A 10699-nucleotide genomic window follows, 5' to 3' on the forward strand; every position below is an offset into this window, starting at 1 on the left:
CCCCACAAAGCCATGGTGAGACCCCATGGAGCCCTGGTGAGACCAGGGCTCTGTGGGGCCTTGCTAGGGCTCTGTGGGTCTAACAAGGCTGGTTAGACACCACAGAGCCCTGCTACCCTGGTGAGGCCCCCTCAAAGCTCTGGTGAGACCCCACAGAGCCCTGGTTTAACCAGGGCTCGTGGGGTCTCACCAGGGCTCTTTGGCGTCTCACCAGGGCCCTGAGGGGTCTCACCAGGCTGGTGAAATCGCACATAGCCATGGTGGGACCCCATAGAGCCCTGGTGAGACCCTACGGAGCCCTGGTGCTGTTGAGACCCTACAGAACCTGGGTTTAACCAGGGCAGTGTGGGATCTCTCCAGAGCTCTGAGGGGTCTAACCAGGCTGGTGAGACCCCCACATAGTTCTGGCAAGACCCTATAGAGCCCTGGTGAGACCCTACAGAGCCCTGGTTAAAGCAGGGCTTGGTAGGGTCTCACCGGGGCTCTGTGGGGTTTAACCAGGACTAGTGAGACCCTACTGAACCCTACTTAAACCAGGGCTACGTCAGTGCTACAGTTTGAATTTAAAACGTATTTGTGTGAAGTGTGAAGTTAAGTCATGGATTGTGGAACCTAACTAGTGTCGGGTGATTGTATATAGTGTATACCACATTTACCACTGACTAATGCAGAGTTGCAATGCAAGCAGATCAGCTAAAAGTAGTTGGATCTGTATGTGCGTTATAATTAATCGAAATTAGTCGATTAAATGATTAAAAAATCAGGTGGTCATAATAATCTGGCCACTCAGTGTATTGAATGTTGCATTATGAAATAAAATTACTCAATTAAGCAAATATTTAGATGCTTTATGCAATACTAATAATACAATTGAAATGATTTATAATACCATTCCTATCAAATAATAGTACTGTATACAAGGTAACGTCTATTGTGAGCTCTTTTTCCTATTATCAGAAAAAGAAAAAAAATATCGCCGAGAATGTTTTTGTCCTTTGTTAAGACTGAGACATGACGATTCCATCAATCTCACAGTTATTACACAGTCTGGTACCATGGTCAGTCCTTATCTCGTTGTTGTTGTTGTCTGGTATCCCCATAATTTACAACCTGGGAATGTATGTGGTGAGGCTCTGAGAATCGCTGATGTTAGAGTCCTTGTCCAGAAACCATGAACTTAATTTCACCTTATATACTGACAGAGTATAAATAACAAAGTTGGCTTCCAGGATGCCCATATTACATTATGTAGAATAATATGTATAGGCCTTATAGTTTAATTCCTTTTAGCCCCAAATAGTTCCGACAATACAACTTGACTAAAATTGATAATTATTTATATTTTTTTTAAATCTAGGTGATGCCTTTTCAAGCTGCTTTTCCGAAAAGTAATGCCAATAACCGATGCATTGTAATTACTGGAATGGTGCATTATGGAGCAGACAGGTGCGTGCTATTTAATATGTCAGCACTTTCTCTTTGGTAGTCGATGATGGGCTGGCCTTCTAAAGGTTTCTAAAGCTTCATCAAAAAACCCTCCTGGATCCCCCAAAAAAAAAATACTGAGGAACTCTCAGTATTGTCGCACAGAAATTCATAAAAAAAACCTAATTCTTTAGCTGCCCTTTTTAGTGCAGGTGTGTTTGTCTGCATTGAGAACTTTTCTAGGAATCTTTATTAGATAGGCTTCAGTGTCATATAGCTTGACAATGCAGCAAAGCACTATTTTTACATACATGCTATTAAAAAAAAGACATACCATTTTGCAAATGTTTCTTTCAAGTCCTTTAGCTGGCTGGCCATATACATTACGGTCTCTGTAGATTCTTCTTGGGAGTTAAAGAATAAATACACTTTTACATAAAGTACCCTTAACCTTCCTGCCTGAAGTAACCCACTCTCTCCTGCCGAGATGTATATTTACTTGAATCTCACCGCCGTGACCTTTTAGGGAACCAAGAAACCAGACAGAAACTTTAAAATGCAGGTTTAAAAAATAAAAAGGAGTTCATTGAAAACAATGTGAACAAATAAATCTGCGCTTCTGGAAAAATAAAATTTAGTAATAAATTAAATTAATTAAATTAATAAAATAAGAATAAATGTGAATAAATGTGAATAAATGTGAATAGTTATACCCCAAGCTGCTCTGAAAAAGGTGATTCGTTTATTTATTCCATCTGAATTAATTTTAGTGGTTTTAATTGATTTTTGTATTTTGGTTAGACTGGTTATATCTATACTTGTTTATGAAGCTAGTCCTGTTTTATACTTTTATATTAGCTTCCATACTGACCTCGCCAGAATCAATTATAGCTTATTCCTTTGCTCATACAGCTACCTTTAGCGCTTTGTTTCTTTTGATCATTGAAAACAATAATAAACATAAATGGCAAAAAACAATAAAGTCCAGGACGTCGTCAGCGAGTCGCGGTTTTAAGATTAAAGGTCACCACAACAAATGTTACAATCTGACTGTACAATCTAATAAACAATCTGACTGTACAATCTAATAAACAACTATGTACTACCAGAACCTACAAATTGATTGCATGGTTTAGGTAGATTGTCATATTACATACTTCTGGTAAAGGAAATGATAGAGAGATAACTTAAAAAATATTTTTTTTGTGTGGTACTGACCATAATAAAAATATATATATATATACTATAATTTGCTTCAGTTCTACATTAAATGTTTATTTGTAAATTTAAAAAATGTATAAACTTTAAAAAAAACAACTAATATATGACAAAGGATCCAGTGTTACAGCTAAGGAGTCATCTTGCACGTGTAAATTGCAGCATGAGCTATGGAGTTTGTTAGCAAAATACTTTTTTTTTTTAACAAGCTGTAAATAGTCATACATGTGAAAGGAAACTAAAGCTGATTGAAAGAGAGAAAGCAAACTATTAATATGCAATATGTCATAATTAATGGACAACAACATTAATATTTTATTTTTTTAAGTCCTCACCACAATAAAGAAAAAAAGTACAAAACTACTACACATTCCCTTTGAGGCCGCTTACTTACATTGGTGGTTCCTTTGGAAAGCTTCTACAAAGTTTTTTCTGTTTGCACAGAACACTGATGTGAAGTCGTTTATAGTGATTTCCTCTATACTTTGCAACTTTTGTAGATTCCATGTCAACCTTCTGAATAGCAGAACGAGAAATATTCACCTGCAAATCAATCCGCGCTTTAATGAAGGTACAATAGTAAGGAACACCCAGGACAGAGGCACTTGGGGTCCCGAAGAAAGGCAGCTCTCATATATGCCATTCTATCAAGGGCAAAACTTTCAGGTGAGAAAAACAGATAGTAGACTTCAGAAAGAACCATCTGAGGACCTCTGTAACTAAACATTCACTTTTCATTACAGATGGAAATCAGGAACGAAGGAGGAGTCCTGGGTATCTACTCAAATGGAGCAAAGCTTTTCAACTATGTCCATCGCCTGCCTTCCAACCAGATCGACATGATGGAAATCGGTGGAAATATCAACTTGACCTGTGTGCAGTACTGACCTCATCCAAATAAAAAAAAAATTTCAGAGTGTTTTCAAAACACACATTAGTTTAAGAAATATATATATTTCATAAAAATATATTAGCTACATTTAATTATAAGCAGCTGGGACGGTCATAGGGCAACGATCAATTAGAAAGCTGGACTTTGGGATCAATGACAAAGATAACAAACTAAAACACATGGCAAATAGCCTGAGGTAACAACACATAGCTTTGCCTGATCCATCAGTGCAGTTCCATAAAGAAATCTTTAGGAATGGGTATGCATAAATCAACTTGCTGCTGCTCACAGTTTGCCCATGGCTCACGCTGGAAGATGATGACTGCTGCTCACAGTTTGCCTATGGCATGGGTCTGAAGATAATGACTGCTGCTCACGATTTGCCCATGGCGCAAGTCTGAAGATGATGTCTGGTGGAGGACATTCCTATTCTCATTTTTAGGATTTATCATAGATATATCAGTTCAAAACATTTGGCATTGCCGTGGGTTCAGCTTAAAGGTCGGCATTGTCTTTTTATTGTTGAATGTGTTAAAATACAGTGACTGCATAAAAGTCATACAAATTTGCCCTCCATGGTCACAAAAGAGCTCCTTTTCAAAAAATATATCCTGCATTACTGGGAGAGCAAAAATATCTTCTAAATCTAGTTTGAAAATGAGCCTTCAGGTATCTGAAATACAATAACCGGAGTTTTATTGTTTAAACAATCTCAAATGCATACTGTACATGTGACTTATCAGAAATCTGGTATTCAACGATTGGAACTTTATAGTCGTTCCACCTGCTAACAGTTTTGCTGGGATGCATAAATATGAATAAAGAGTACCAGAAAAGCTAACTTTGCATGATGTAAATTCTGCTTTCTTCTCCTTTCTGTGCCCATCATGTGACATAAACCAAGGCATTTGGTTGCATGATCTATACTGAAGGGGGTGATCGGCCAGTCTGAACTGTAACCTACCCCTTGGGCAGAGTTCACATGAGAAAATGCCTTGACTTTTGGTCACATGACCAACATAGGAGGGGGCATTTTCTTCTTGTTCAGCCCTTCATTATACTCTTTATTTATGCTTTAATTGAAATTTTGATTGGAATATTTTTTTCACTACCTCCTATTTGAAACTGTAGCCTGTTTTGTATGTTTAGTCATCAGTGTATCTGACTTTCCATTCTGGCCAGCCAACATGACCCCTTAGAGCACAGGAAGAGATTATTTAAGAGCCCATGAATCCAGAATGCAACAGTTTTGTTTCTATTGTGTAATAAAATAAACTAATGCTGAATCATTTTTTTCCATAAAGTTTATGATGGAAACAGTGATAACAGTATGTTAATTATATATGTATAATTTGTTATATTATGATGATTAAAATTAAATGTAGCAACAAATTACACTGTACATTTGCCTTTACACCATTTCTGTGTTTGTCACCGAGAATACTACATATTGTGTATATACTGTACTAGGCAAAACTCTAAATTTCCAAAAAGGAAATTACATTTTCAGAACTGAGCCTGAGGAGGTATTTAAAGGGTCAGTCCACTCAAAGCCAATGTAGTAATAGATGACTCCTATGGACCAACATAGGAGCATTATTACTCCCACTGACCCCCGATGGGCATTTTCTTACCCCTACTGACCATACTGCAGCCACCAAACAGACAGTGAACCTGCCCTTAGTCTAAAAAGTTGGGGATCCCTGCAAGTGACCCCCTGCAAGTGACTGATGTACAGATATATACACCAAGGTTTCAGCTAAATCTGTGTTCCATTAATGCTTGCTAAAACGCATGTGCATCGATTTGCATACGCGTGCTGCCTTTAATATTGAACATCATGCACATGCACTGTTATAGTAGCAGGCTATGTGCCCACACTGCAGCGCACAACAATACACATTCTGTGATCTGCAGTTTGTTGCATTGAATAAACGTCATGTACAGTTTTCAGTGTTAGGCAGCCCTTCTCAACCAGGGTGCCGTGGCACCTTTTTGGTTTCTTCTGCCTTTCTCAGGGGTGCCTTGAAATTTTCACACAGTGTCATGCCTTTCCATGATGCAGGCAAGTTTCAGATTTGAAAGGGACATTTTGCGCAACCAGTCAGTTACTGGATACAGCACACATGGGGTCTCAGGACAGCTGTGCATGGTCTCTGGTGGGCTGTACAGGGTTTCAGGGGTGCTGTGCAGGGTTTATGGTGGGCTGTGTGTGGTCTATGGTGGGCTGTGCGGGGGGTCCCTTTCCCTGATACATGTGCGTTCCTCTTACCTGCAGCTCAAAGTGCCATTAGTACCAAGAGGATACATTGCAGTCTCCCAGCCTGCTTCTGGGACATCCCGCAATCAGATCACATGCTATGGCCAGCCCTGAGCCACCTGCTGCTTCTTCTCCACCTCCTGTACAAAGCCAGCTGGACCACATCTCACTGGGCCCTCCCCTCCACTGGGAAGCTCTCTAATTAGGCAGCCGCTCTTAGGGCCTTGCGGGTGTCTGGTTTGCCTCATTAGGCTGCCTGATTCTGTGCCGCCCAGCCTCAGCCCACCGGGCAAGTGCCAAGTATGCCCAAAGTTAAGTCAGTGTCACCTGTGCTCTGTCACCCCAGCAGAGTCAGTTTCACCTGTGCAGTGTCACCCCAGCAGAGTCAGTGTCACCTGTGCGCTGTCACCCCAGCAGAGTCAGTTTCACCTGTGCAGTGTCACCCCAGCAGAGTCAGTGTCACCTGTGCGGTGTCATCCCAGCAGAGTCAGTGTTACCTGTTCGTTGTTACCCCAGCAGAGTCAGTGTCACCTGTGCGGTGTCACCGCAGCAGAGTCAGTGTCACCTGTGCGGTGTCACCCCACAAGAGTCAGTGTTACCTGTGCGGTGTCATCCCAGCAGAGTCAGTGTTACTGTGCGGTGTCACCCCAGCAGAGTCAGTGTTACCTGTTCGTTGTTACCCCAGCAGTCAGTGTCACCTCAGCTGAGTCAGTGTCATCTGTGCGGTGTCACCCCAGCAGAGTCAGTGTCACCTGTGCGGTGCCACCCCAGCAGAGTCAGTGTTACCTGTTCGTAGTTATCCCAGCAGAGTCAGTGTCACCGCAGCAGAGTCAGTGTCACCTGTGCGGTGTCACCCCAGCAGAGTCAGTGTTACCTGTGCGGTGTCACCCCAGCAGAGTCAGTGTTACCTGTTCGTTGTTACCCCAGCAGAGTCAGTGTCACCTGTGCGGTGTCACCGCAGCAGAGTCAGTGTCACCTGTGCGGTGTCACCCCAGCAGAGTCAGTGTTACCTGTGCAGTGTCACCCCAGCAGAGTCAATGTCACCTGTGCACTGGAATACACATTTCAAATTCATATATTAAGTTTCAATAGTGTTAGAATAAAAGTGGGTGCACTGAAGGATCCAGAGGGACGGCCAGTGGGCAGACGCGATCGGACAGCCAGTGCACAGGCCTGTGCGGTGTTGGTAGAGGGGCCCAGGCCTAAAGCCGTGTAAGGGGCCCCAAAATTTCTGATGTGTGCCCTGATCAGGAGCCAGAGCATTGCACCCATTATTCTTTGATCACGGTTGCAATGCTTTACTGGCTCCAATGCATAAAATAATAAATGCACATTTTGTTTTCTTTTTTGAAGTAGTGTGCATTTATTTCTTTCAAAAGGGTGGAATTTCCCTTTAAAATATGCTTAACATGGAAATATTTGGTAATGTAATTGCCCTTAAAATACTTTAAAATGCAAATTAAGAAGCATTACAACTGCACTGCAGTCAGAAGAGAACATGGCCGGGGGAAAGGGGGGAGGGGGACAGCGGGGTATTTGCCCCCCAGAACAGTACTAATGAAATATGTTGGGCTGGTGGCCCTAAGTGATGATAATTCACCATTCCGACATCAATCAGAGCGGGACCTACAGTCACTGACACATGGCGGGTGTTATATAGATATCTGCTCCCTGTTCATATCTGTTATCACAGAACAAAAAGAACCAACATCTTTGAGAGGTCATGTGACTGAATGCCAAGAACCACAAGGGAAGCTGATGTGGTAAGATGTGAAAAGGTATATCACAATAAACCACATGCTTTAGGAACACCAACCTTTCACCATGCCCACCAATCACTGTGGCTAGGGTTGCCACCTGTCCGGGTTTAGAAGGCTGTGTCCGGGTTGCATAGCCCACCTGGGAGTCCACACAGCCCACCTGAGAGTCCACACAGCCCACCTGAGAGTCCGCACAGCCCAACTGAGAGCCCACACAGCCCAACTGAGAGCCTGCACAGCTCACCTGAGAGTCCACATAGCCCACCTGAGAGCCGCAGAGTCCACCTGAGATCCTGTAGAGTCCACCTGAGAGCCCGCAGAGTCCACCTGGGAGCATGCACAGCTCTGGTGAGAGCCCGCACAGGCCGCTTGAGAACCTAGAAACATCAGGCTGCCACCCCGGAGCAACACAGAGTATGTAGCTTCATATAATTTTGTATTGCTGTATTATGTATTGCTGGGATTTGTAGTCCTCCATAGCCGGTCTCCTTAGTCCATCCCCTGGCTGTCTCTCCTTGCTCTCTCTCCTGGCTGCCTCTCCTTGCTCTCTCTCCTGGCTGCCTCTCCTCATTCTCTCCACAAGAAAAAATTGCCACGTGCGGAGCTAGAGTGTTCGGGTTTCACTTGAAGAATAGGTGGCCACCCTAACTGTGGCACCATGGCAGACATTGCATGGTACACTTACTTTAGCTCACAGAAATGAGTCCCTACTATGAAATGCACTTGTTTGTATCTGCCCTCTAGCCCTGGTCAAAGGGGGGAGCAAATCCTAGACTGCAGCACATTAAAAACACATTTAAAACATGCATACAAACGTGCATTAAAACACGCTTCTTTTCTAAATGCATATGTGTAAAGGCACCTCTAAAATATTATTCTTATTATTAGAGATTATTATTACAAGATCTATATAGCACCAGCATTTTGATCAGCAAAATGAAAACCTATCCCATTCAGGGCTTATTTACACCATAAGGCTGTGCTGGCCGTTTTTTCCACTGCAGCCCAAATGCAAGACAGGGCAATCTGCCTTGTCATGGGTGGGCTCAGTTCACGCCACTGCGTTCCGGTGGTGTGCGCTTAAAAAAAGTACGGCATTTTTTAAGCACACCACAGTGAGACACGGTGAACCCATAGAACTTAATGAAATGTTCTAACAAAAAATAAAAACCAGAAAGAAATCAAGCGCATCGCCACTGTCCGGGCACACGCCCACCAGCAGCCATGCGGTTGAGTGTTTGAACAAGCCCTCCATGAATAGCATCTTTTGCTAATATGGATATGGTTTTGGTTTTATGTTGTTCCTACAGATGGCAGATGATCCCTTTGCACACAGCCCCTAGTGTTTATACTATATACAGTATGTAAAATCTTAGAACGTTCCACCCTTTTTTCCACATCCTTTCCTGCTTCACAAGAAAACGAAACTAGCTTCATTATTCACTCCCAGGGCCACATAGCCAGCGGCAGCTCTCAGACCAGATGGCAGGCTTTGTACCAATTTACAATCCAGTAAGTTACTGACTTTTTTATGTCTCTGATTGTTTTTAATTATACTTAGTAAAACTTCTGCGTGTTTGTAAATACAAATCATTTGTAAATCACTAGCTGTTTGTAATAATTAAAAATGTAAATGTGAGTTCTTGTCTTCACAATCACTTGCTGCAGTGCAAATAATGCCTGAAGATATGTTGTGTGATGAATAACTACCCGCTATGTACAGGAACGCTGCAGTGTTAGATGATTGAAGCTGCACGCCGGTCTCTGCTGTGTGGTTAGGAATTGGAAATACAAAGTGACAAAATGACCCTTCCTGCATTGCTGGTTACTAGAATGCTGGCGTGTGAATTTAAAAAGAAAATGATTTCTTTTATTTTTTACTGTATAGCAAAAAACGTAACGAAAATTTTGAAAAAAAAAACTGTTTCCCCTACGTTATGTTATGAAACATTTATTATTACCCAAATTTTTGGGGTCACGTTGAGTAAATAGACACCAAAAATGTCCAGCTTTAAAATTGCGCGTGCCCGCAAAATCACAAAAAAACACCATACTTAAAATTGGCCATAGGCGACGCTTTAAAAAGCTGTTACCGCTCATCAATTTAGTGTTATTAGTGACTGATGGCCCTAAAAGAATTGCTCGCACTCTGACATTCGTGGTTACATGTAACATGTGCGGTGCAATGAGCGCAATTGTTGTTTTAGCACGTAGGCGCACCCGACGCATGTTTGCATGTGTATGTGGGGGACTTTAAAAAAAACCAAATGTCACCTAGGGACCCCCAGAGAAGCTGATGAAGCCGAGAGCTGCTTCACCAGCTTCTCTCCGGCTTCTGTAGCCGGGAATGACAGCTGAATGCAGAAGTGATGTCATATACATCACTTCCTGCATTCTGACACCGGAGAGGAGTTCAGAGGGAGGTCATGTACTTATCTCCCTTTGATCTCCGGTGACAGGCGCTGTGCCGGTCCTGGCCCGCACCGGCCACAGCGGATCTTGGGACCAGAGGCGGCGGGGAAGGACTTTTTATATTTCTTTTATTTAATTTAAATAAATGTAATTTTTAAAACGTTTTCTTTTTTGCATTTCAAATGTAAACAGAGCCCATGCGGTTTTAGTTGGCGTCAGTGGCAGCAAAAGGGTCCGACCCTGGCTGCTCCCCAGGCCGCAATGCGCCTTGCCTAGTTTGCCTAGTGGCAGCGCAGGCCCCGACGGCCCCGATGTGCGTAAAAGACAGCAGTGATCTAGTTCTGTATTACAAAATAAATTCTAAAAGGGAAATGACACCTTTTAGAAAAAAAAAAAGGAAAAAAATGAGCATTTATTATTATTTTTGCATAGGAGCCAGGAAAGCATTGCAACATTGATCAGTGGATCGGCGGTGCAATGCTCTGGCTCCTGCAGACGCTTCCTCCTGTGCATGTCCGTACCTCTTTACAGACATTCAGAAACAGGGATTGGATGTAGAATGAATGGAGTACAGGTGCAGTCCCTCTGCCCCTGCCATGGTGGCTGTTCAGACTTGTAGTTTCTCTATACTGCAGCTGTGATGAAATAAAAAATAAACACAAGCCTGCGGGGAGAAGAAACCCGCAATTCAGGTAAGTGGGGTAGGAAGGGGGGGGGGGGGGGTGTTTGGCA

General features: G+C 42.8%; 2 protein-coding genes across 2 annotated transcripts in view; both read left to right on the plus strand.

Moving 5' to 3' along the window:
- Positions 1 to 3545, plus strand: part of LOC108791114 (galectin-8-like) — a 43036-nt gene extending 39491 nt beyond the window's left edge. The window contains exons 10-12 of the mRNA XM_018561499.1: positions 1358 to 1446; positions 3144 to 3309; positions 3387 to 3545. Of these exons, the coding sequence (XP_018417001.1) occupies positions 1358 to 1446; positions 3144 to 3309; positions 3387 to 3530 (399 nt within the window). The 3' untranslated portion in view covers positions 3531 to 3545. The remainder of the gene's footprint in view (positions 1 to 1357; positions 1447 to 3143; positions 3310 to 3386) is intronic.
- A 5448-nt stretch (positions 3546 to 8993) lies between these two features.
- The window catches only part of LOC108791115 (galectin-9-like), a 36213-nt gene continuing 34507 nt past the window's right edge, over positions 8994 to 10699 (plus strand). The window contains exon 1 of the mRNA XM_018561500.1: positions 8994 to 9070. Coding sequence (XP_018417002.1) covers positions 9038 to 9070 — 33 coding nt within the window. The 5' untranslated portion in view covers positions 8994 to 9037. The remainder of the gene's footprint in view (positions 9071 to 10699) is intronic.

This window comes from Nanorana parkeri, unplaced genomic scaffold, assembly GCF_000935625.1.
Source record: "Nanorana parkeri isolate BGI_ZX_2015 unplaced genomic scaffold, ASM93562v1 scaffold528, whole genome shotgun sequence".
Lineage (NCBI taxonomy): Eukaryota > Metazoa > Chordata > Amphibia > Anura > Dicroglossidae > Nanorana > Nanorana parkeri.